At 44.4% G+C, this 27019-nt stretch overlaps 5 protein-coding genes across 5 annotated transcripts; 2 read left to right on the top strand and 3 right to left on the bottom strand.

Annotated features, from left to right (window-relative positions):
• Positions 1-378: 378 nt before the first annotated feature.
• On the bottom strand, positions 379-1345 carry DSM5745_02126 (DnaJ domain protein; the record flags this gene model as incomplete). The annotated part of the gene is made up of 2 exons (XM_026744142.1): positions 379-1130; positions 1198-1345. The coding sequence occupies 2 exons, from the start codon at positions 1343-1345 to the stop codon at positions 379-381; spliced, it is 900 nt and encodes a 299-aa protein (XP_026607305.1).
• Positions 1346-6133: 4788 nt separating this feature from the next.
• On the bottom strand, positions 6134-7534 carry DSM5745_02125 (GNAT family N-acetyltransferase; the record flags this gene model as incomplete). The annotated part of the gene is made up of 2 exons (XM_026744141.1): positions 6134-6505; positions 6575-7534. 2 exons carry the CDS (start codon positions 7532-7534, stop codon positions 6134-6136), a joined length of 1332 nt encoding a protein of 443 aa, XP_026607304.1.
• Positions 7535-7730: 196 nt separating this feature from the next.
• Positions 7731-8586, top strand: sidH (enoyl-CoA hydratase/isomerase family protein; the record flags this gene model as incomplete). Its single annotated transcript, XM_026744140.1, has 2 exons — positions 7731-7947; positions 8000-8586. The coding sequence occupies 2 exons, from the start codon at positions 7731-7733 to the stop codon at positions 8584-8586; spliced, it is 804 nt and encodes a 267-aa protein (XP_026607303.1).
• A 7536-nt stretch (positions 8587-16122) lies between these two features.
• sidD (nonribosomal peptide synthase SidD) lies at positions 16123-22460 on the top strand (the record flags this gene model as incomplete). Its single annotated transcript, XM_026744139.1, has 3 exons — positions 16123-16503; positions 16550-17276; positions 17341-22460. The coding sequence occupies 3 exons, from the start codon at positions 16123-16125 to the stop codon at positions 22458-22460; spliced, it is 6228 nt and encodes a 2075-aa protein (XP_026607302.1).
• Positions 22461-22915: 455 nt separating this feature from the next.
• On the bottom strand, positions 22916-26909 carry DSM5745_02122 (ABC transporter ATP-binding protein; the record flags this gene model as incomplete). Its single annotated transcript, XM_026744138.1, has 2 exons — positions 22916-25932; positions 25982-26909. The coding sequence occupies 2 exons, from the start codon at positions 26907-26909 to the stop codon at positions 22916-22918; spliced, it is 3945 nt and encodes a 1314-aa protein (XP_026607301.1).
• Between the last annotated feature and the right edge of the window lie 110 nt (positions 26910-27019).

Genomic DNA, 27019 nt, shown 5'->3' with positions numbered 1-27019 from the left:
CAGCTCCCTTCCTAGTCGATCAATAGTTGGAATGCAGTAGAAATGACGCACAGCACCATTCAGGCATCCGCAATCACAAGAGTTATGATCTACGGAGTCATGGAGTCACTGACGGTAAAGGGACTGACGGGGCTTGCTGTCGTGTGATGTGGCTGAGACGAACCTAGAGTTGGGCGAAGGCAAATATTCCGTATTGAGGTATTTGTATCACCAGTAGAAGGATCGAAAACCTCATGAAGATCATGCATGACAAACCATGAATTTTAGCTAGACTATCCCAAACAGTGCATATGCAGTGTGAACTCCCATGTACCATACGCCCAATCCCAGCCAAATATGACAAACCATGACCCAATTCGATGCCTTATCCCGGTCCCTTTATGCCTTTGCCTTGGACTTCGTCTTCTTTGAGCTCCGTCGTGCAGCAGTGGCTTCGAAAGCCTCATCTGGAGGCTCATCCATCGCCACTCGCTTCTTCCCTGAAGTATTGTACTTCGCTTCTAGTCGATCGAAGAATGACTCGGCGCGAGACGCCTGACGCTGCTGGATTAAGGCTGCCAAATCATTAGTCTCCATCGCGCCGCCTTTGTTGCCCTTCCGCGCCCCCGCTTTTGCACTGCCCGCCTCCTTCTGCTTCTCCAGCTTCTTGGCTAGCCTCTCTGCCTCTTTCGCCTCCTTCTGTGCACGCTTCAAGCGCTGTTGTCGCTTTTTCTCCGGCTCATCTGTGTAGTTCTTGTATTTCACAACCTTCCCGTTCTCAATAGCTTTGTCGATGATGGCACGGAAGCGATCGTCATCATCTAAAACGTTGCATAGCATCACCGACTCGTACACCCGGTCTAAATCGCCCTCGTAGTTCTCATAGGCAGTGAGCACGTCGTTTTTCTCCTCCTCTGATCCTTGGTATTCACTCTTAAACGTCGCGAGAGCGTTTGTGTCAATAGCGGTCGAGAATTGTTCCCGGTAAAAGTCCACCCAGTCGAAGTCGTCATCCAAATCGACTGCTTCCGCAGTGCTACCGGTCAGATCGAAACGCTGTCGTTTGCGGGTATCAGACAGGATTGCGTAGGCGAACGCGATCTTCTGAAATTGTTGATTTGCCTCCTCTCTGGCATCTGCTGGGGCCTTGTCTTTTCCCTGTTAGCTGCCGAGCACGGATATCTAGCACCGCCTTACGGGATAAAAAATATCACGTACCAGGGTGATGTTTCAAAGCTAGCTTTCTGTAAGCTGATTTAATTTGCTCTGGGGTGGCATCTTCCTTGACGCCCAGAATCTGGTACAGATCCGTCTCAGCGGGCGGTTCGTCAGGGATGTCGGGGATAGTTTCGTCGCGCGGGGCCATGGTCGCAAGTTATGAGAGTATGAATTCGGCCCAGTTTAGGTGTGTTCAGATAGAGTGGAATGAATGAGGTCAGTTCTTGCGAAACGCGTCGAGACGCGCCAAACACTGGGCCGCGGCTGGGGCCGGGGCCGGGGGGCAAGCTCTTTGCTTTCCTAACAAGGTTTAGACCGAAAGGTTACCTCTACTTCCGTCTTCACAATTTGTGACTGAACTTGATGGACTTTGTCTACTTTTCCTTTCAAGATATTTCATTCACATCCGCATATCACATGTTCTTCCCTGGAAATATTGGGGCAAACTAATAACTAACTGAGAAAAGCGTGCCTCTCAGGCATCCGCTCGACTCGCACCAATATACGGAGTACAAACGCTCATTTGCACCTATTTGCCGAGATAATGCGGCTTGAACATAGATTGGAATACTTCTCGCATCATGAGCCACCGCGGTCAGATAATGCCGGCCTGGTCGAGCAGTAATGCTGGCAGGAGCGGTGCCCCCGATCGTCAATCTCCCAGGGGGTACCCTGCAAATACAATCAACCTACTGCTGCACAACAATGAGACTGCCGACTGCGTCGAGTCATACTGGGGCGCAAAGATAGTCCGCAGGAAGGCCAAAAGTCTACTGGGTCAGGTTACCCATTATCGTTTATTGCAGATGAGACAGGGCAGAATGAGGCAAACCATCAGGGATGTCAAGGTCGGGATCTATTCAAATCAGACTTTCAGAGCTGTCAGCCGGTGACCTCGGAGCTTATCCATTATTTGGGTTGCTACGTGTCTTTGCAGGCGCCGGCCATGGATCCCTGGTAGATGCCGAAAGGTTGCCTGGCGGAAAAGAGAGCTGATTGACAATGCTGCAAAATCAAGGACAAGTGGCAACGAAGAAAGCCTTAGGTATGCAAATGCCGAAGTCTTCTGCAGGTGGACTGTGTATCGTCGAAAGCTTCTCGGAAAGCTTCTAACCTGTTGGGGTACCTTGGCTGCCGCTGTCCGAATACTCCGACTACATGCACCCAGCCTGCCAGGATCCCCAGTCTGGGCTCAGATTCCGTGGATCTACTCGGAACCTTATCCATATGATCATCATCTGTCAGCGCTTTCTCTCCTTTCGGAATACATTAGCGTCAGTCGCCCACAGGAGAGTTCCACAGAGCCGGATCGATTCGTGATAGATTTTGAAGCGTTTCCTTTTCCCTGCTTAACTGCGCTTCTTACGGCCATCATCGACCTAAATGATCTCATGCCCCATCTATCGTTTGAAACACACCTAATATTCGGCGTCCGGCCTTAGGCCAAGGCCTAAGCGTCAGGCTCAATTTCAACCCGTTTGATTGAGACGGCCATGGTCCAGATAGAACCCTATGTATAAACCCTGTCGCCGGTATCAGTACATGACCAGAAATGAGTACCTCTCATCACTTCGGCCTTGGAGTCACAGGCCCTCTTGACAGGTCAAGCTTTATGCGTGGTACACCAACGATGGTCCGCGAGGGCCGATTCGATGCCTGGAAATAGTATTGTGTCACATTGGCAGTGGGGCGTAGCTTTTTTCGTCTCGCTAGTTTATGTCTTGAATGTCTTCCAACTCTTACTCCGCAAATATCTCTTTCTTTGTGGCTTCATCCACAACTGGAAGTTGTGATAGGCTCGCCAGAAACAGTGCGACAAAGGGAGTGTGACAATTCTTTCCTGATAAAGAATATCTCAAGGCAGTTTCGGACGAATAATTCTATGCAAAGGTTTGCAACTGGGCCATCTCACAATAAGATGATTCTGCTGATAAGGCCAGCACTGCATCTGGGCATCCACAAGGCACCCCCGAGTTGAAATCAAGAATGATACTGCCAAGCGCAATGCATTGTCTGATATAAACATTAGGCCACCAATTCAACATGCCGAGGTGCAGATATTCACTGCTCTGTATATCCGTGAACGACATGACTCCTACAGTCGTGACTGGTTTTGACACCATGCAGGCCTTTGTCAGAACCGGAGGCAGTATAAATGCCGACACGTCCTTCAAGATGGCCCAGTATGGCCGTCGCTATGGCATAGTCATTTATAGATTGCGTACCGCTCTGTCGAAAACCGGCAAGATGAGAACACAGGTCGACGAATACTGAAACAATCTGCATGTCGACCATGGCCAAATTTCCTTGAAGCGAATGTTGCGGCGCATATGTGTCTTTCGGTTATGAATATGATTCTTGGAAACCAACCGCGGCCTATATTCAACGAGTTCTACTTTACTGTTGAGAGACATCTCAGTGATACGCTTAAGCAAGTGCATAGAAAAGCTCTAGTTAGGAAGATTGGCATCCTTGCCGTATAGCCTATAATTTTACACGCCCATAACGTTGAGGAAATCATCCTTCCCGCTACTGCAGTAGTCATGATGCTTCATATAAGCAAGTATCCAATGTGTATTTATCCATGCTGCTATGGACCACTGATATTCAAGAAAATAGAACAATGAGAGGAAATACAATAACGAGCTGCTCAGGTCTCTTGATATTTCACACTTGCTTTGACTTGACTTACGAAGCAGAGGCTTTATATGAAAATACCCTACAGGATTGTTGTTTTCCTGAGTGCCAGGCGAACAGCATAGATTGAAAGCACTACACCCAACTCTTGCCCCCCCCCCCCCAACCGCATATACGGCTTTGTGTAAAGAGCTTGTATGCTATACTATCGCCGGTGGGATATACCGTACTTGTAAGTCTACATATCCGCCAGTTGCTGGTCTATGTGCACTGAGGTGGAAGGGGTGATTGTCCGAGTGCCCTAGCCCTCGAGTCAGCCTGGGAGCTCTAACACCTCATCCTTCATCTCTGCTCATGGTCAACCAGTTAGTCTACCTACTTAACCCCTTCTTCGTCAACCACTTCCTTTCTAGCTATTTGTCTTCCGCATGCTCTACAAGTTTCTCAAGGACTACTGAAACGCAAGCCCTCTGACCAATGCTACCGAACTTGCCCCGAGCTCTCGCCCCGATCATGTCCGAGTAAAGTTATCTGATCCGGATCGCAGCGGAACCATCAACAATCAACCAGAAACCCACCAGCCTTGTGGTTCTGGTCGGTCCTGGTCAGTGGTCGCCGATATCGCCTCAGAAACAGCGGAACCTCCGCCTTGGACAACCTGGAATCTGGAACCTGGAATTGAAGCCATCATATCCATCTTGTTCGGGAACCCGCGGACAGTGGCCCGGACACGCGCTCAAGTGTCAATCCAGGAACTTGCGGAGCCACTGGCGCTACGTCGTGCGCCCGGAAGACTGGGATGAGACAGGTGGATATTCTCAGGTACGCATATGAATATCATTACGGCATTCGAAAGAAGGGGAGCAAGCCGAGGCCCTGCATGCTCATAGATTTCTTCCCTTGAAGAATCCTTCGCAGCTCGCTTAGCGTGGTGGGGGTATACCTCAATGGCTGCGCATATCTTATCTGATGTGATTGATAGCAGAATTATCTGATACCGAGCTTGGAAATTTGCATAACGTTACTGTCTAGCGTATACCACGTTTTACGAATACAGCCCGGCCGCAACATCGGCAGACCCGCAACGGCGCAAAGGAGAATTCAATGTCTGCCACTCAAGCTGGTTTATCCTACCCCTCCTTATGGGTCTGCAGAAGACAGCTTGGTTCCCGAAATACAATGTTTACAGTCGAAGGATACTGTGTACCAAGTATGTACGGCGTAAGGCTAAGGTCAGGCACCGAGACCGGATCTACACCAATTCGGTTTCAGCGATCTTGTTCGAGCCTAACTTTCTAGAGAAGGGAACAACTGTGATGAGAGTCAAGACCATCAGCTAACCAAGCATCTCGAAGCAAACTAACCGGCTAACAATAAATGCTACTACTAGACTTCAAGAGAAATAACGGCAGCTACATGCATTGTGGACTGCCCTGTCTGCAGGTTAAGGGAGCCGTGATGCCGATCGAACACCCGAACGCAACCCAAGACAACCGAACCACGGCCTGGATCCCTGGAAATTTTATCTGATCATCTGATTAGACAGCGATCAGCTTCTTCGAGAAGGAAGACGGGATATAATTGGATACGAATGTGCAAGCCGCTGACGAAAAAAGCCACTTCTGCAGCTAGACGAGGGAAAAGTTTTCACCCCACTCCGACCCTAAGGTTGCAGGTTACTATTGCAATTTGCGTGGTTGCTGGAAGGATTTTTTTTGGAGATGCACCATCATGAGTGGCATCAATCTAGGGGCCGTGCTCTTGCCCAGGTAAGCATTGCTGATGCGCAAGTATGCGAGGAATTGAGCTGGAGGAATTGTACGTGGTCGTAACCTTCCATGTCGATAGGAAAACGTGAACGCGATTTCTTGGACTGATTATCTGATTTGATTAGATTGATAAAACATTCAGCTTTGACTCCAGCGGTCTTGGCGGATGGGGTGTTTTCGTCACTACCGGTCTCCGGAAGTTGGAACCCGTGGACGGAAATCTTTGCGTTGTCTCAGACTCACAATTGACCCGCATTATTTTCCAGGTATTCAATTTTATTATTGATTTATCGATTTCGTGTTCCCGGCCACGACGTCCCTGGGTTTTTGGAGCTGCCAACTGCGAAGTGTTCCAGGGACAGCAGACCAACCCACGAGGACAAGGGCGGGATATCTGCCAGGTGCAGTGCCAGACCCACCACCTGCAGGCTGCAGTTACGGCGTCGGGAGCAATCGGACTTCGGTGCGGAACCAAAAATTCTCGTTATTCTAGATCATCAACCGAGGTATCTAGTAGTCTAATATGTAGTTTACAGCTTCGCATTCCACGCGGCGCGATCCGAACTCTCGAGCGGCCTCTCGCGCCCATCCCAGAATAGCGGCGAGAGCTGGAACCACTTTTCACGACTGCAAAAGACATGGACGGAGCGCTTGTGGCCGAGATCCACGTAGCTCTGAATTGTGAGTCCCTGCGCGTTCTCGTATGACAGGACGGTGCCACCGGTCGCCTTGGGTTCGCCGACAACGCACTGCGTTCGCGGCTCATCGAGGAAGCAGTAGTGGATGCAGCTGGACCACCAGGCGTTGACGCGCTCGGCGCCACGGATGCTTTCTTCACCGACGAGGGAGTGTCGGCCGCGGTCGTAGTCACCGGCGTCGTAGTGTGCGCCATAGTGGTCTTCCTGTTAGAGCAGGGGTGTTAGAGGGGATTCAATCTATAAGGGTAGAGGGAAGTATAACAGGTTACGCACCTTGGCCCAGTAGATTTCGTAGTAGGCGAACGCGAAGTCGTCGAATCGACCAAACAAGCACAGGACGTGCTTGTCTTCGTGGAGGCGACGCAGATACTCGCGGTGCTCGTCAAGGGTGCCGGTCTCGTTCCAGCCCTTAGCAACGCGCGGGTCGTTTTGCCATCGGTTGAATCGCCTAAGGTGCTCATCGTTCTGCCAGTCAACAACCATGAGCGAAAAGTGCTTGTCCAAATGCGGAATGTAGCGACTGTAGACAAGCGAGCCCGGAGTAGGCTTCGCAGGACGAACGGGGTGGCGCGCGTAGATTCGTTCTTGGGGAAATTTCATCGAAAACTCATAGTTCTTGGGCATAGCGGGATATTGGCTGATGGACTTGCGAGATGAGCCGTGTGTCCCTTGGTCGACCATCCAGATGGGCCGTGGGCCAAGAGGTGAGCCAGCGCCCTGCCAGAATGATGAGCGCAGCAGGACGAGCGTGTCGACACCCGAAGGCTTGCTCTCGTTGCCGAACGGAACTCGTGGGGAAGGATATGGGACAGCTAGTCCCGTGCGGATACATTCCTCGCGGACGACCTCACTGCCGGCGCCCTTGATGTCCAGGCGGAGAACCTCGCGCTGGGGGTGTGTGAGGAAGATCGCATGGATAACGTTCCAGATCTGTGCGAACGAAGGTGTTTCTGAGCCGGTCCATTGGAGTGTAGTTCCCGGGGCGCGTTGGCTGCGTGCCCAAGGGCTGTTGTCGTTGTCTGGAATATCCTTCGCAGACTCCTCGAAGGCGATGTCTGTGTAGGTCAATGAGTCGTTGTGGAGCGGTTCTGGGAGCGCCTGTCCGGGGACCTGGGAATCGTGCAGACGGAGTTGGAGTACGCGGGGGGTGGACTCGGAGACGATGTGGATTTTGTAGGTGGTAAGGTAAGGGTGAGGGAGTTTCACCCAGGGGTATGTTTGTCCAGCAGCCATTGTGAATTCTGAGATTGAGGGGATTTGGAGAGATGAGGAGAGAAGGATGGGCTGGCGCAAATATATGGAGAGCATAGAGTGGAGAAGCGCCTGGACCAGAAGAACGACCGATGGCCGGACACCCGTGGGACTACTTTAATACTCTTGGGACCTTCAAACAATTAGCATTGATTCTATCATTCAGAATACAGCCAACATGCAACACCCTCCAGTCCAAGGATGCCTTGTCTCCTTCCCTACCCCAGAGATCCTGCTTCTCACTCTCAACAGGCCCGAGAAGCGGAACTCCATACCGCTGGCCATGAGCGCGGACATCATACAGCTATGGAAATGGTTTGACGAAGAACCGACACTACGAGTCGCAATCATCACCGGCACAGGCGAGTCGTTTTGCTCTGGAGCCGATCTGAAAGGTATTACTCCCCTCTTCAAGATCCATATATGCGTCTAACATTACGCTGCCAGAATGGAATGAGCTCAACGCCCGCGGTACCGTCAACAAAATGACCGCCCCGGGCCTCGCAGGACTTCCCCGGCGCCGAAGCACGAAACCCATCATCGCCGCCGTGAACGGCTTCTGTCTCGGCGGCGGCTTTGAGATGGCCGTGAACTGCGACATCGTGATCGCGAGCGAAAAGGCCTCCTTCGGACTGCCCGAGGTGCAGCGCGGGATTGCAGCCGTTGCAGGCGCTCTGCCTCGGCTGGTACGATTGCTCGGCAAGCAGCGCGCCGCCGAGATAGCACTGACTGGTTTGCCGTTCCCTGCGTCGCAGCTCGAACGTTGGGGGTTGGTCAACCGGGTGGTGGAGCACGAGCGGCTGCTAGCCAGTGCGGTGGAAACGGCGACCGCGATTGCAAGGAACAGCCCGGATAGCTTGAGGGTTACCTTGGAGGGACTGCATTACGGGTGGGAGAGAGCTAGTGTAGAAGAGGGCAGCCAGGCGCTGGTTGATGAGTGGTATCCCAAGCTGATGGCTGGGGAGAACTTCCAAGAGGGCGTCAGGGCGTTTGTCGAGAAGAGAAAGCCAGTATGGAGGGCGAGTAATTTGTAGAGATAATAATTTGATAATTATAGCAGGAGGGTGCAGATGGAGCTGGGTGGGGTGGTAGGGTCGCCCGAGTGCCAAGTCGGGCTATACCCGATTAGGCATTTGCCAAGCTTTTAGGCGGCTTATCTAACCTATATTATATATATAGTTATATTAGCCAGGGCTATAACTAGTTACCCTAAGCTAGGCTATAACTAGTTAACTTAGAAACTTAAAAAATTTTTTACACAAAGCCTTTATTAATAATATAATTATTTACCTTATTTCTTTTTACTTTTTTTTTTTTTATATATTTAATTTTAAATAATTAAATAACCCTAAACAACTAGTTTCTTTAAGTCTAGCTATTTAATAACTAGTTTTTTTAAAATTAGCCCCCCTACCCCTTTTTTTTTTCCCTTTTTTTTCTTTACTTCTTCCTTTCTTAATATATCTAGTTCCCTTAACAACTAGTTAGCTATTAATAACTAATTATATATTAATAACTAGTTACCCAAGCCTGCATTTTTAAACTAGTTACCCCCCCTTTTTATTCCTTTTTCTTTACCCCTTATTTTTAATAACTAGTTACGTAACTAGTTAGGCCGCCATAATAGGCTAAAAAATTATTAAGTTAAATACCTACAAGGTATATATTATTAAGATTAACGCGGGATAAAAGCTAATAAAAATTTAAAAGGTAAGTTTTCCTTTATATTTAATTACTAACTAGTTGCTAACTAGCTATAAATAACTAAGGATGTTAATAACTAAGATATTTTAATTATATATTTTAATAAGCTTATTTACCGCGCCCTAAAGTATTAAAATACTATAAGTTCTTACTTATAATTAGTTACTAACTAGTTACTAACTAGTTATAAAATATTTTTTTAAATAAAAATAGCCTAGTTACATATATTAAATAATACTATTATAATAAAACTAAGCCTAACTAGCTTATTTATAGTCCTTTACCATGTAAAAATAGCCTAGTATTAAATAATCTAATTATAAAAGCTTTAGGTAAGTCTTTATATATAACTAGTTATAAACTAGTTACTAATTAATTATAAATTAATACATGGTGGTTTTTAACTCCCCCAAGAAGTAAAAGTATATTTACCTAGTATAACTAGTTATAGACTAGTTACTAACTAGTTATAGAAAAACCTTAACCTTAACCACCCCTAAAATAATTTTAACCATCCCTAAAATAACCTTAACCACCCCCAAGATGCCTTTAATAAAAAAATCTTGCTTTATAAAATACATGTAAGTTTTTATACTTATATTTAATTATGGACTAGTTACTAACTAGTTATAATAAAAACCTTAAAAATAATAATACCCCTTTTAATATTAGTATTAAAAAAACTTCCATGTTTATTTTTAAAACCCCCACCTTATCTGGCTTTAAGGGCCCGAAGACAATATAAGTTTTATTTTTAACTAATTTTTATTTAGTTACTAACTAATTATAGAACTATTAATAAATCTTTTTTTTTTCCTGCCCCTGGCTTAGCAAAGTAAGTCCTATTTTTAATTAATTTTTATTTAGTTACTAACTAGTTATAAAACTATTAATAAATCTCTTTTTTTTCCTACCCCTGGCTTAGCAAAGTAAGTCCTATCTTTAACTAGTTTTTATTTAGTTACTAACTAGCTATAGCTTTATTAATAAACCTTTTTTTTATCCTGCCCCTGGCTTATTAAAGTAAGTCCTATTTTTAACTAGTTTTTATTTAATTACTAACTAGCTATAATATTATTAATAAATCTCTTTCTTCTGCCCCTGGCTTATTACAGTAAGTCCTATCTTTAACTAGTTTTTATTTAGTTACTAACTAGTTATAAAAAAGGGGGAAGCCTTAAATTAGGGACTTTCCCTTATACACGCTTTAAATCTAAGAGTATAAAAAGCCTTGGGTTACTCCCTTTGCTATTAAAAAATAAAAAGGTAAGTTTTTTTTTTAATTAGTTTATATCTAGTTATTAACTAGTTATTAGCTTAATTTTAAGAAGATTGCCCGTGTTAGGCATAAGGCATAAAGAAATAAAGGTAACACTTTCTTTAAAAAAAAATATAGTAAATATAGATTTATAAAAACTAAATATAAGTTTTTTTAGCTAGTTACTATCTAGTTACTAACTAGTTATAAACTACGGCTAGTTAAACACTTATATTTTTTAAAGGTATTTTATTACTCCTATAAGTAAAAAAAAGCAAGAGGCTATGGACAAGAACCTTAATAATAATAGTAACTAGTTTTTTTTTTTTGGTTTATAACTAGTTTTTAACTAGTTCTTTTTTTTTATTTACAACTAGTTTTTTAACTAGTTCTTTTTTTTATTTGTAACTAGTCTTTAACTAGTTATATTTTTTACATTTGTAACTAGTTTTTAAACTAGTTAGTCTTACTTGCGTGAAATTTAGGAGTTTAGCCCTAAATCTTTTAATAAAAGTAACTAGTTATACTTAAATTAATTTATAAATAACTAGTTATAAAATAAAAAGATAACTAGTTATTAATATAGCTAGTTATATAAATAAAAGATATATATATATATTTATTATTTATATAAAACTTTTAATAATTTTAATACTTAATTATATTCTTGAGATTTTATATATAAAAAAACTGGTAATATATTAATTAATATATTATAATTAATTAGACTAAATTAATAAAAAATTAATATATATATCTCTGTATATACCTGGTTTAGAAATCCTTAAATATAAATATATATAATAAAACTAGTTTTAGTACCTAACTAGTTTATTTATTGCATAACTAGTTATTTTAAATATTTTAAAACTTAAATATATTATTATTTAAGCTATGGCATATATTATATAATTAGTTATAATARGTATGTGAGCACTAATAACTAGTTATATATATTTAAGTAATAATAACTAGTTATTAATATAATTAGCTATTTTTAAAGAAATATAGTAAAACTAGCTTTAGTACTTAACTAGTTTATTTTATTTTCTAGCTAGTTATATTACTATATTATAAAATTAAAATATAATATTATATTAAGTTAATATATTATAAATAACTAGTAATAGTATTTATAGCTATATAATTATTTAACTATTTATAAGGGAAAATAGTTATATATATATTAATCTATATATTATGATTATTTAAACTAAAGAATTAATATATATCTTAATATATATATTACCTTTATAACTAGTTAAATATTAATAATATATATAAACTAGTTTTAGTACTTAACTAGTTATAGTACTTACCTAGCCATAACTATAAAAGTAACTAGTTTTATTATATTTAAATATTATAACTAGTTACCTTAAAAAGTGATAGGTGTACCCTTATATATATTTTTCTTTATTTTATAAATTTACTAAATTATAACATAGTAACTAGTTATAGCTATAACTAGTTATATACTAAGTACATGGTATATAATAAATTATATTCTTTTAGTTACTAATTTATTCCAAAACTAGTTAGTAACTAAAAATCTAGTTAAGCTATCTAGCTAATAATATAAAAAAGAAATAAATATAACTATCCTCCTTAGTAATCCCAGCTGCCTTACTAGCAGGTTTATTTAAATTACCTGGTAATAACTAAAATAAAGGATTAACTATTCCAGGACTTGTAAATATGCCAGAAAATAACTAAATAAAAATAACTAGTTATAAACTAGTTATAACTGCTGCCTGCTCCTAGTTAAGATTTAAAGTTTATAAAGCCACTATTATTAGTAAAAAAACTAGTTTTAAACTAGTTATAATAAGAATACCCTCTGGTATTTATAAAAAAAGTTAAGAAATAACTAGTTTAAAACTAGTTGTAAATTATCCATAAGCTAGCTAAATAATTAAAAATTAGTTTTAAAGCTTTAATTACTAAATCTAAAGCTGCTATTGCTATATATAAACATGCTATTTAAGCTAATTAAACTAATTACTTTTTTAATTAAATAAAACAACCTAATGTGCATTGGGTTTATAAACTAATTAACATTTAGTTAATAACTAATTAAAAAAATTTAACCTTTGCTATGTTAAAACTAATCTTCCCTATTAAGGGATACCTAATAATAATATTAATTATAAAAGTTTAATCTTAGGCTCAGGGGTTAAAAATGCATGTATAAACCTTAAAATATTTTTAGAATTAAAATTAGTATTTGCAAGCCTTTAATTATGTTTCCTATCTAGTTATTATTAGTAACTAGTTATTAACTAGTTAGTAACTATATATATACTAAAAAACTTACTAGTTTAAAGTACTTATTAAGTTATTAATGTAACCTGGTTATTACTATAATATATATAATAAACCCCATATAGCTCCCTTGCTATATATTATAGTATATTCCTATTATTAAGTATATAGGTACTAAATTAAACTAGTTAGTAATAAGTTAGTAACTAGTTATAAACTAGTTACATACCTTAATACAGCGCGAACTAAAAAAAGATTCTTTTTTATAATTATATAAGACTTTTGGTATGTTTACTCTCTAGTATTAATATTTAAACATGCTTTTTAAAAAAGCTTATTTAGTATTTATAAGTAATGTTTATTTAATCCCCTAGTAATTACTAGAAGGAATTTATAAAATACCTAATTTTAAACAAACTTATTACCAAGCACTAAAAAATATAACTAGTTAGGGATTAGTTTATAACTAAATATATAAAAATATTACTTATTTTATAGGTTAGCTAGTATTTAATAATACTATTAAGAACTAGTTGCATATATAAGGCTGGCTATAAGCTTATATAAAGTAAAGTTTTTTTAAAAGGGGCTAATGGTATTTTTAATTCCCCGTAAAAAGTAAACCTAATAAAAAATAACTAGTTAAAGTAGGTGCCACTAATAATACTAATAATATAAATTAATTAATAATAGGTATTAACCAAGACCTGTAAAACTAGTTAGTAACTAAACTATAACTAGTTATAAATTAGTTAAACTATACCTTTTATTTACCTATTATTTATATTAATAACAAGGGTTTTAATTTCTCTCCCATAAAGATAATAAAATTTAACAGGGCTTCCTAAAACATTAGTAATAATCCTAAAAACCTTTATAAATAAGGTTTTATAGGCCTTAGTACTTTCTTAATTTATAAAGGCCTAAAAAAGTATAATAACTAGTTATTAAATATTAGTAACTAGTTTATAACTAGTTAATAAACTTACCCTTTTTATGTGGCTTGTAAAATACTGCAAAAATAACCTTATATAGGCTATTATCTTGCACATGTTTATATAACATGTTAATTTTAAATAACTTTAAAAATTATAAAAGTTAAATTTGCTTCTTTAATTTATAAATAATAATATAAAAATTATTATTATAGTATATCTCACGGATATAATTCTATATTTAGTTAGTTTTAAACATTAACTAGTTATGGACTAGTTATAAACTAGTTTAAAAAGTAACTTACCTAAAGCTAGGTATTTTAAGCTTATTTAAAGTAAAGCCTATTAAAACTTTTACCCCCAGGGTATATTAAAAGCCGTTCCTTAAAAATTAAGGTATATATTTAATTTAAATTAGTAAATAAGGGGTAAATCTTAGCAAGTTAGGTTTTATTATATTTTTAATAAAAATCTTAAACTTCTAGACTTTTTTAAAACAGACCTATAACTAGTTAATAACTAAATATAATAAAAGGGTAACTAGTTACTTACTAACTATTAAATCTAGATTTTAAATATTCCAAAAAATTTACTTAACCTCCTAAAAGTAGATTTCCGGTATCTTATTTAAAAAAAAAGGGGGATGGCCATGTTTACTAGTTAAGGTAAATAAGAAAAATAAACATGTATTTAAATTAAAAAAAATAATAATATTAAATAACACCTAGTAAGGTTATAATATAATATTAAGTATATTTTTATATAAAAAATCTAACTAATTAGTAACTAGTTAATAATTAGTTTTAATAAAACTTACTATATTTTTGCTTTTAAAATATTAGGTTTTTAAAAATATTATAATAACAAGGCTTAAGAATCCCTGGATTATTATATACTTATACTAAAAGTAAAATATTAAAATTAATTCTAGCTGTAAGAAACTAAAAGTAATGCTTATTTTTAGTTTTATATAATTTATTAAGGTAGTAAATAAAGAATAAGGCATGCTTAATACCTTGCTAATAACTAGTTAGTAACTAGCTAATATCTAGTTAAGGGTATATACTATCCCTTTAATATTTACTTTGGGCTAACATGTATTAAGCTAACTATTTTAATAAGCTATCCCCCTTTTAAAAAGGCTCCAAACTAACTTAAAGGTCCTAATTATAATTAGTTATAAACTAGTTAGTAACTAGATATATACTTATGTGATAAATTTCTTTTTTAGCCCTTTATTTTTTATTACCTTAACAAGAAGCTAATATTACTAGATTATTTTTTAGTTTTTAGTGGTAATCTTAAAATAATAAAAACTTTTAAAATTTAAATATATATTTGCACATGCCCGGATACCTAAATATTTATATTAAATATAATAATATTATTGCCTAAAATATAGGCAAGAAATTTAATTTTTATATTATTAGGCTATACTATATTAAATTTATAACTAGTTAATATTTAGTTAAAAACTAAATAAAAAACTTACATGTTTTATTAATTTACCTTACTACTTTATGTTAAGGTTACCCTGTACAGGAATAATATAAATAAGACTTATTATATTAAATTTAGGATATTTTAGTAAAGCAAAGCATATTTAAAGTTAAGATATAGTAATAGGCTGGTGTAAAAATAAACTAAGTATAATAATTTCTAGCTTATTTAACACCTATATTTAGTTAGTAACTAGTCCTGGTAAATTATAACTAGTTATAGCATAACTAGTTATAATATAATTTATATTTTAAGCTCTAGTTTCACCCGTGATTAGTATATTAGTTAATAACTAGTTTTAGACTAGTTATTATATATATAGCTAGGGGTAACTAGTTATTAACTATGGTAATTAGTTATTTAATATAATAATTAGTTATTTAATAATTTTTTAAGTAACTAGTAAAAGAATATGCAGGAAGGTAAGTTATATACTAGGTGGAAATTTAATAAAAGGGGGTTGCTTAAGTTATCTAATAACCACTTACCTAATGTAGTAAGGTCTGGCTTACGCGACCCAACCACTCCACCCAGCCCCATCTGTGGCCTCATTATAGCAGAATGCAGGGATTTTTACATTTTGTACGCGGTTACGGGCTGTATTACGCTAGACAGAGCGGCGTATTTGCATTACACTGCTGTCAACCCTATGAATTACGCGATATATTCAAGACATGGATGCTTTCTCGACTCTAACGCAGTGGGGGTTGCCCACATCATCCCACTTACCTCCTGCACGACCCGATCTCGGTCAATTGACTTGATTCAATCAATGGGTTGCATCTATCCCAATGCCATAACTTGGCAGCCCGCTATATAACGCTCTCAACCCGATCTTGCCCGTCCGCCGCATGCGAAGCTTTACACATTAACGGGACCGACCAGAAACCTCGCTGGTCTCCGGCAAGATGGGGTCGATTCAGGTCGAGGAGTTCCTCGATCAAGGTCAACCCAATGGAGTCAGCTCTAAGTCTTTTGACATTCCCGACTTGCGATCAGATAACACTGCGACTGGATTGAAGGAGGAGCTCATACTTTTGTCTTGGCTCATTGCGCTCCTGCGAACGAGGGAGGGCAGCCAGATTAGCTATGAGTGGGCGTTTGGAGGCGGGGATTCTCCGAAGCGTTTGGCGATGGAGGATTTGAAGATTGGACTGCAGAGTAATGTTGGAGAGGCTGCCGTTGCGATTTCTGAGCATATTGCGACAGTCGCGACAGAAATATTCGGTCCTACTTCGCTCATTCTGAGCACCGACTCGCTGTCGCAAAATGCTGAAGCTAAAGACGAGGTGAGTTACGCGGTTTTGCGTTGGTAGCTCTTAACTGATGGGAAAGGGTGCGCTTCATCTGGAAATCCGCCTCGAAAATACGCGCCTCGAGATCCGCCCAGCATGGCATACAGAGAATATGCTGCCGTACACAGTTACCCGATACATCGAGACACTTACTGATGTTCTCAAACTATGCATTGCGCACTCGACCGCGCTCATCCAGGACTTCTACCTGCGCCCGACCAACTTCGACCTAGAGAGTATCTGGAGCTGGAACCACGTTCTGCCTCCATCATACAAGTTCTGCATGCACGAGATGGTATCAGAACAAGCTCGCAAATTTCCCGATAAAGAGGCCATTTGCTCCTGGGACGGCAGTTTAACATACAGAGAAGTTGATCGGTATTCTTCATTTGTTGCGGCCTCGTTGAAGGATTTGGGTGTTCGGCTGCACGATGTTCTTCCCGGGTGCTTTGAGAAGTCGAGGTGGACAATTGTCGCGGTTCTGGGAATCATGAAATCAGGAGCAACGTTTGTGCTCATGGACCCGACGCTTCCGCTTGCACGATTACAGAACATCGCTGAGCAGGTGGGTGCGAAGATGATGCTGTCTTCCAGCAAGCAGCAGGAGCTGGCTACAATGATCATGCCAGATAGTGTGCCTTTTGTCGTTGGCGAGGAGACTTTTGCCGATCCCTCAAAGCTGCAGAATATCCCTGAATTGGCCCCAGTGCCTTCGTCTGCCCTGATGTATATGATCTTTACTTCTGGAAGCACGGGGACTCCGAAAGGTGCGTACGATGTTTCAAAGCTGTCGTGAGTTCAGTCAGCGTACTAATCATTGACCGTCTCTAGGAGTCAAACTCTCTCACGAAACATATACGAGCAGTGCCATTCCGAGAGCTCAAGAGGTCGGGTACACAGAAGACTCAAGGGTACTCGATTTTGCGTCCTACGCTTTCGACGTCAGCATCGACAGCATGCTTCTCACCCTCGGAAACGGCGGATGTCTCTGCATTCCCTCAGACGAAGATCGAATGAATGACATCAACGGCGTGATCCGCAACATGAGAGTCAACTATGCAGGTCTCACTCCATCAGTAGCGCGAATCCTAGACACAGACGTCATCTCTTCGCTTGAGGGTCTCGGTCTTGGAGGAGAGGCTGTCTCAGCAAGAGACTGCACAGTCTGGGGTAAACTTGCCCGGATTATCATCGGATACGGCCCTTGCGAGTGCACGATTGGATGCACGGTCAACGGCAATGCTGCGACTGGTAGAGACTATATCTCCATTGGTAAGGGCAACGGAGCGGCCATGTGGATCACGGACCCCAACGACCACGAACTTCTTGTGCCAGTCGGTGCTGTTGGCGAATTGCTTGTCGAAGGCCCCATTGTCGGGCAAGGTTACCTGAACGATCCCGAAAAGACTGCGGCTGCATTTATCGAGGATCCATCGTGGCTCGTTGCAGGCCACAAAGGCTACACTGGTCGCCGTGGCCGTCTTTACAAGACTGGAGACCTTGGCAAATACGACCCTGACGGGTCTGGAGGCATTGTCTTTGTTGGGCGAAAGGATACGCAAGTCAAATTGCGCGGACAACGTGTTGAGCTCGGTGAGATTGAGAGCCAACTTAGGGCTAGACTTCCTTCAGATCTCAGCGTCACTGCGGAAGTCATAGTTTCTCATGGCCAGCTCACCCTGGTAGCATTTGTTTCTGCACAATCCACAAAGAAACAGGACAACGTCGAGCTGCAATCAATAGAGCATTCTGAGGAGTTACGTCAGATCATCTACGAGGCCGATAAGGACGTTGCAACCGTCTTGCCGCGATACATGGTCCCAACTGCTTACATCCCGGTCAACTACATGCCTGTCTTGATCTCAGGCAAGACCGATCGCAAGCGACTAAGAGAGCTCGGCTCGAAGCTGGACTTGAGAGAGTTAGACCAAGGCTCAAGCAGCAGCAACCACACTGGGGAGTTGAGTGAGCTTGAGCAGCGTTTGCGCCGGGCATGGGCCGAGACATTGAAGCGCGAGCCGGATTCCATCAGGCCAGACGACAATTTCTTTGCGCTGGGTGGTGACTCGGTAATGGCTATGAAACTCGTGACGATCTCACGTTCTCACGGGCTTGAGCTCACCGTTGGCAACACGTTCAACACCCCTGTACTTTCAGATATGGCAGCCGTCGTCAAGGTCTGCGACTCACAGGCACGGACAGAGACGCCGCCATTCTCACTGATAGCCCAGGATGCCGAGAGCGCTACACTCGAGGCGGCACAAGCGTGTGGAGCGGAGCCGGCAGCCGTAGAGGATATCTATCCCTGCACACCTACGCAGGAGTCACTGTTCACATTCTCGCTCAAGGCAGTCGTGGCGTACGTGGCCCAGAGAGTTGCAACAATCCCATCAGGCATTGATCTCGACGCCTGGAAAAAGGCCTGGGAAGAAGTTGTCGCAGCAAGCCCTATCTTGCGCACTCGTGTAGCTCAGATTTCCGAGCCTGGTCTACAGCAAGTTGTGCTCAAAGAAGCCATCTCTTGGAAACATGCAACCAACCTAGAGCAATATCTTGTAAATGACAAGGATGAGAAAATGGAACTCGGACAGAGCCTAGCCCGGTACGCCATTGTCGAAAACTCAGACGGCAAACGGTACATGGTCTGGACAATCCACCACGTAGTCTACGACGGGTGGTCAGAGCCTATCGTCCTGCAGCAAGTCAGCAACGCTCTCAGGGAGCATCCCATTGACATTCAGTCCCAGATGCGAGAGTTCGTCAAGTACGTGCGTGACACGGACGAAACCGCAATGGAGGAATTCTGGCGCCGCGAGCTGAGAGGTGCCGTGGGACCTCAGTTCCCTCGTCTTCCATCTCGAGACTTCTTACCTACTCCCAACGGCATGGTCGAACGCCATATTAATCTTGAAATCGGTGCTGGCTCACCGTTCACGATGGCGACGCTGATCCGGGGTGCGTGGGCACTGGTTGCATCACAGTACACCGGCAGCGACGATGTCGTATTCGGCGAGACCCTCATGGGTCGTGATATTTCTTTGCCCGGGGTTGAGGGTATCATCGGCCCGCTGATCGCAACGGTCCCTGTTCGCATGCACGTCCAGCGCAAGACCTCCGTCGAGGCTTATCTGCAGAGCGTCCAGAAGGCCATGTTGTCCCGTACACCCTACCAGCACATGGGTATGCAGAACATCAGAAAAGTAAGCCAGGATGCTCAACATGCGTGCGAGACTGGTACTGGTCTCGTCATCCAGCCAGATCCCGAGTACGTGGGTGGTGAATTAGGGTTCGAGGTGGGCGATGTCGTCCGCGAAGCACTGCATTTCAACCCGTACCCGGTTATGCTGGGATGTGGAATACAAAAAGGTGGTTTCAGGATCTGTGCCAGCTTCGATGTCAATCTGGTTGAGGTCGCTCAGATGGAGCGAATTCTGGCGCAGGTTGAGACTGCGTGCTCGCAATTGTTGAAGGATCCCTCAAGGAGAATCGGTGACATCTCCTGCGTTCCTGAGGCGGAATTAAACAAGATCTGGCAGTGGAACCAGATACCTCCGTTGTCCGCGGACGAGTCAACAGGCAAGCTCCGTGCAGATGCAGCCACTAAGCCAGGATCAGCGTATCCTCCTGTCGCCGTGCCGTGGGTATGTGACCCCAGAAACCCATCTCGACTATCTCCCATCGGCTGTGTTGGTGAGCTCTGGATCGAAGGTGCTGTGCTCGCTGCTGAGGCTACTGAGTCTCCTGCCTGGTTGGTAGCCGGAAGCCCCGCCTTCGCTGGTCGCACGGGTAGGGTACAGCCCACAGGCGACATGGTCCAATTGCAGGAGGACGGTAGCTTAACCTTCGTTGGTCGAAAGGAGAACGTTGTAGGAGTTCAGGGGCACGCAGTTGATATTGCCGACCTTGAGGCTCATATCAAGAAGCAGCTGCCGCCAACAGTCGTTGCTGCTGCTGCCGTATCTCAGGCACCATCAGAGGAACCCGAACTCGTTATTCTCGTCGAGCAGCCTTCTGAAGAAACGACAGTCAACCTTCTATCAAAGCAGCACGTCATAGCGCTGAGTGCGGCAGACTCGCAAAGTTCCCCGGTCATCAACGCCGCCATTTCTGACAACCTCGCCTTAGCCTTAAAGAAACTCGACAAATTTATCCGCGACAATTTGCCCGCATATATGGCTCCGTCGACATACATCGTTGTCAACAAGATCCCCACAAGTACAAAGACGGGCTTGACCGACCACGGCCTCCTCAACGATCTCGCATCCGCCATCCCTCGCCAAATCCTTTCCCAGCTCCGCGAAGGCTTCGAATCCGCATGGAAGTCCCTCAATGCGCAAACCGACCTAACTGCCAACGAAAGTACTCTACGGTCAGCCTGGGCGGCTATCCTGAAGATTGACAGTGAACACATTGATGTCGATGACAACTTCTTCCGTCTGGGTGGTGACTCCGTTCTCGCTATGAAGCTTGTCTCGGGTCTCCGTGAGCAGGGACACATTCTGACTGTTGCCGATGTTTTCCAGCATATGCGACTTGGGGATGCTGCTAAGCGGTTGAGAGTCGGCCAGGGCCCGAAAGGGAAGAAAACACCAGCGCAGACGTACAAGGCTTTCTCGACATTGGGTAACGTTCAAGACCTCGAGGGCTACTTGTCTCAGAGTGTTCGTCCAAAGCTGTCGGATCCAAATTGGCCTATTCAGGATGTATGCCCCGTTACAGACTCGCAGGCCCTCGATATTAAGGGAACCATCAATGTACCGCGCACTTCCATCCAGTACACGATGCTCATCTTTGACACCGGTATCGATGGCAAGAAGTTGCTCCGTGCTTGCAATGAGCTAGTCAAGACCCACGATATCCTTCGCACGGTCTTCATCGAGAACAAGGCCTCCTTCCTCCAGGTTGTCCTGAACAGTCTCGAAGCACCCATTACCAAGCACCAGACAGACAAGGACCTTAAGGCCTACATCGCAGACCTCTGCAGCGCTGACATCGAAGCCAACACCTACAACCTGGGCACTCCCTTCCTCAGCTTCTTCCACATCCAAAGCACTGAAGGCTCTCATGCCCTTGTACTCCGTTTCTCCCACGCCCAATACGACGGTGTTTCCCTCCCGCGTCTCCTCCGCGACCTCGAAGTCCTCTACACAGGGCAGCCCATCCCTGCCACATCTATCCAGCCCTTCCCCTCATATATCTCCCAGATCAACAACAAGACCGCCGGATCAAAAGCAATCGCCTACTGGCGTAACCTGCTGCAAGATTCAACCCTTTCTGTCCTCCCTGGCAAGACCACGCCAACCGGAACCGAAAAGGCCGTCTTCCTCCACAAACCCGCGGACACCCCATCGACTCAACCCCTCGAATCCCTCGGCTACACAACAGCAACCCTCCTAACCGCTGCCTGGGCTGTCCTTCTTTCCCGCACTACCAAGCAGAAAGACATCACGTTCGGCGGCGTCACATCCGGCAGGATCCTCGACGATATCAGCAACACAGAGGATATCATTGGCCCAACGTACCAGTTCACGCCTGTTCGCGTGCCCTTTGGCACCCGCGACTCCTGGACACCTGCATCGCTATTCCAGTTTATCCAGAGCCAGAGCGCGGAGTCAGCAGCGTACGACTTCCTTGGATTCAGGCGCATCGCGGAGCACTGCACCTCTTGGTCATCGTCGTTCTTCGACTCGCTGGTCCACCACCAGGACCACGAGGACTTCGATTCCATGCCTTTTGCGGATAGTGAATGTGTAGTCGACATTGCGAATCCACATGGTGACTCGCCCGATCCAGTCAAGGTTGTTTCGTTTGTGAGAGACAACAAGTTGAACTTCGGCGTTGTCGGGTGTGAGGCTGATAAGGAGGTTGTGGAGCGGGCTCTGGATGAGCTGATTGGTGTTGTGCAAGAGTTGGTTGCCCAGCCTGAGGGGGTCATTGCGTTGGAGGTCTGATTGGATCTGAGGTTTTTGGTTTGTCTTAGATGATGTTGTTTAGATGGTTCGCGTTGAATGCTGTTATTAGTTGGTATATAGTAAGTATAGTACGTAAGTATGTTTTCTAGCAAGCGAAGAACTGCCTAGTAACACCTCGACCCTTATTTCTATACCAAGATAGTTTGAAGTAAGTAGCTGACAATGGGCGCCTTCCTGAAGCCATGCGACATGGATGTAGAGTGTAAGCCAGGAGTGGGCACCGGCAGCTGAGCGCCCCAGTGATGACTCTAAAAGGAAGGAGTGATTGGGCGTGGTGTGCCGGAGGAAGGAGCGACTGGCTATCTTAAGGGGAAAGGAGGGCAGTAGCCAGGCAGCCGCAAGTAGAACACCGAGAGATGATTCATACCAAACACTATTAACAATTAATCTATGCTATATACTCTATAAATTTTTTGCGCTGAAAGAACAGAAAACTAAGTGGCAACGGTCTGGTGCATGACGTTAGCCCTGTAGCTATCGGACCTGGCCAAGAGCTCATCATGCGAGCCGTAGTCAACACACCGGCCAGCCTCAATCAAAAAGATGACATCGGCCTTCTTAATTGTGTGCAACCGATGCGCAATTGCGATAACCGTAATCCCCTTGGCAGCCTTCTCGAGGCCATCCTGCAGCAACTTCTCAGACTCCGCATCAAGCGCGCTAGTTGACTCGTCAAGGATAAGCAGCTTTGGTTTCCGCACCAGAGCTCTGGCAATGGAGAGACGCTGTTTCTGGCCTCCAGAGAACTGGCTTCCGTTGGGGCCGCAGAGAGTGTCGTACCCATCGGGAAGAGCGGCGATTGTATCGTGAATGTTCGCTAATTTGCATGCTTCTTCGATATCGGCTTGCGAGACCTCATGACCTGGTCTTGCGCCGAAGCTGATGTTGAACTTGATTGTTCCTTCAAAGAGGACGCTTTCCTGCGGCACGAGGGCAATGGAGTTGCGGAAGGCGACGTCACGGTGCTTGGTGATGTCGACGCCGTCGATTATGACGGAGCCGGATTGAGGCGTGTAGAGGCGTTCGACTAAGGAGATGATTGTCGATTTGCCTGCACCACTGGGGCCGACGAGGGCAGCGAACTTTCCGGGTTTAATATCAACGGTCAAACCATTCATGACCTTGATGTCTGGTCGGGCTGGGTACGAAAAGTGGACGTCGCGGAGCTGGACACTGGAGGCTTTGTTGTCAAGTGGTAGTTGCTTGGTCTCAACGGCTGCTTCTTCCTCTCCAGATGTAGCTGCAGTGGGAGAACGAGGAGGTACGTGTCCCTGCATCTTGTCGGATCCGATTTCAATAAGACCCAGCAGCCTAGCCATAGCAGCTCGGGCAGCCGAAAGCTCCGGTGCCAGAGCAAACATTTGACTCCAAAGTAAGGCGCTGACAAGCAGAGAGAATACCACAATCAGGAACTGCGTTTGGGTGTAGTTGCCAGCTAAGATTTGTTTGGCACCCCACCAATAGGCCAACGCATTCACGAGATTACCGAGGAAGTAAGTCATCGCCTGCCAGAGACTTGCTTGTAAGGTAACTGTCAGGGTTTCCTTACGGGGGCCCTTCAAGGACCGCTGATAGGTCTTCAGCGTTTCTTCTTCAAGAGAAAGAGACGCGATCGTTTTGATGGAGGTGATTGCCTCGACACCAATGTCAACCGACTTGGTATAAGCGTTCTCGTGACGTTCCTCGAACTTGCCGAGTACGTGAAGCTCCATCAGACCAGCACCAAGCAGAAGCGGGACCAGAGCCAAGCAAACTAAAGCAATTCTCCACGCGATGATGTGCGTCAGAATAATGGCTGCAATGAGGTTGACAGTAATCGAGAATAGTGTGCCGATGACAGAGCCGCTCAGTCCAGCCAGAGCGTTACCATCCCTGGTGATGTACGAGAGGAGCAACGGTGGTGAGCGTCCCTTGGATTGGTGCCATTGGAGGTCTTGCTCCATCAGTGACCGGAAGGATAGAACTCGGACGGTGTAAACCACTTTCTCCGAAACCCATCCGAATCCGGTCCAGCTGACCACGTTTGCAAAGAACTCGATGATTGCGAGCACGAAGAACATGAGTCCAAAGAAATCACCCCTGGATCGAATGTAATCCGCGCTGTTGCAGGGGTCCAGACTTCCAACGGTATTTCCAAAGATCACCGCTTCACCCGAGAAGGCTCCGCCAACGATACTAGAGCCAAGGAGAGCAAGAACAAGGAAAAGCAGATGCGGCCTCAGGGTGGGTGCATAACCCTTGACGAGAGCCCATAGAGACTTGTTCGGCGTATCCGGCTCCTCAGACTCCTCTGCAGGCTCGGCAACTGAAGTCTCAGTCGTTTCGGGCTTCTTCTCATCGTCTCCGAGACCGTCAAGAGTGCTTGTCTCGAGGTCACCGTCTGAAGAGATCTGATCGGTTTTGCCAACGGTATCAACGCTGACTGTGGAGTTATTCTTGTCATGCGTGGATAGGGTTTGCAGTTTAACCAGATCAGCATATGCTCCGTCCTTCGCCATTAGGCTTGCATGGTCCCCTTGCTCAACAATGTGACCTTTATGCATGACAATGATGTTGTCTGCACTAGTAATTGTTGATAAACGGTGAGCAATCGTGATCATGGTTCTTCCGCTGGCAATGTTCGAGATAGCCCGTTGGATACGTTGTTCACTCCGCGAATCTAGGGATGCTGTGGCTTCGTCCAAAATAAGTACGGCGGGGTCCTTGACAAGTGCTCGAGCAAGAGAAATTCGTTGCTTCTGGCCACCGCTGATCAGACGTCCACTGGATCCGACGACCGTGCCAAATCCATGTTGCAATGCAACGATGAAAGCTTCTGCGTCCGCGAGTTGTGCAGCTTTCTGTACCAGGTTGACGATTTCAACAAACTCTGGACCCTTTTTCTCTGCTACTTCAACCAAGTCCTTCCCTTCTCTAACTTCGCCAGCGATGTCTGCAAGATCGGAGCTGAGAAGAGCTGTTCTCAGAGGCAAATGGCTAGGACTGCTTGAGTTGATCAAACCATGAGCGATGTTCTCCAGAAGAGAACGATCCAAGAGGTTCGGTTCCTGCTGGACCAAACTGACGAAACTTCTCAAATCACGAGTATTGACTTCACGAAGATCGTGACCATCGAACAGGATTTGCCCTTCCGTGGGATCATAGAGTCTTGTGACCAAGCCAGCGATGGTCGACTTGCCACTTCCCGAAAGACCGACAATCGCAGTATGCCTGTTGGCGGGTATACTGAGAGAAACCTTGTCAAGCACGGTGACCTCGGGCCTCGAAGGATAGCTGAACGAAACTTCGTTTAGCTCGAAACCACCCTCTGCCTGAGTGATGCGATGGCCCGAAGGGGTAGTGCCATCAATCTTCGGCTCGCGAGTGATGTCCGCATGTAGCTTTTCGTACGAAGCAACTCCTGCTGTGAACAGGTGAATAAATGGGGCAACCTGACTCAGGAGCAAGGTCGCTATGCTTGTTAGCGCAGGACGTGTATGAAGACAGGCTAGTCTACTAACCTTCAACCAGGATAAAGATGACTGTAAATGTGGCGCCAACAGTAGCGCCGCCAGATTCGCCGTTCACCGTACGGGCAACTTGCCTGCTACCTTCCCAGAATGCCAAACCGTTCGCAGAATAGGCGACGAAATACAGAACTCCTGATTGAATGCCAACCGCAGTGGCCTTTTTTAGTCCTTCCGTTTCTGAAGACTTCAGCGCCTTGGAGAATTTCTCCTCCAATCGATCGTTTGCGCCAAAGGCCTGTACAACGGTGAAGTTCGAAAGGGCTTCTGAAGCAATTGAAGCGGCAGTGGCAGCATGTTCTGACATCAGTCCCGAGTACTTCTCGATATAATGGCTTCCAACAAAGGACATGAGGAAGTAGGCCGGGATCAACGAAACGAGCATGCCTGCAAGCTTCGTATCCTTGATGAACGCCACGATGTAGGCAGTAACGAAGAAGGAAAAACTCGCAAGACAGATTCCCACTTTCTCAGATGTGCCCGAGCGGATGGTTTGGATGTCGCCATTGAGCCGAGAGGCTACCTCACCGGGAGGAAGATCGTCGAAGAATGAGGGTTCTTGTCGAAGTAGGTTCTGCAAGTAGGATTCTCGTAGTCGCTGCGCCAGCCGAGCGCCGTTCAGGGTCCAGAAGGAAAGATGGATGTAAATCAAGACGAATTGAGCGATGGCCAGATACACGATGATCAAGATCTTGTCGTTGATGCTTCCTTGGTCGCCGTCGCCGGAGGAATCGCCTGATTTACATGTCGCTGCGTTGAAATCGTCGAGAAGCTGACCAAATAGAATACCGATGATTGGAAAAGGCACGCCGGACGCTATCGCACTCAGGATGGCCACCAGAAGCATGCCAAGGTCGATTTTCGAAGGATTGCCGGCCAGCAGCAGGCGAGGGAAGCCCGCCAGGCTCTGAACAAGCTTCATACTGACTCAAAATCTGCAGTATGAGCTTGGCACGGTTGAAGCTGCCAGTGATGAACGCCGCCAAGTGCTCGGCTCGAATTCAGAGGGATTCGCTCAATTTATCGAAGGCG

Source organism: Aspergillus mulundensis (genome assembly GCF_003369625.1).
Source record: "Aspergillus mulundensis strain DSM 5745 chromosome Unknown scaffold_1, whole genome shotgun sequence".
Classification (NCBI taxonomy): domain Eukaryota; kingdom Fungi; phylum Ascomycota; class Eurotiomycetes; order Eurotiales; family Aspergillaceae; genus Aspergillus; species Aspergillus mulundensis.
This window is presented reverse-complemented; position numbering and strand designations above follow the sequence as displayed.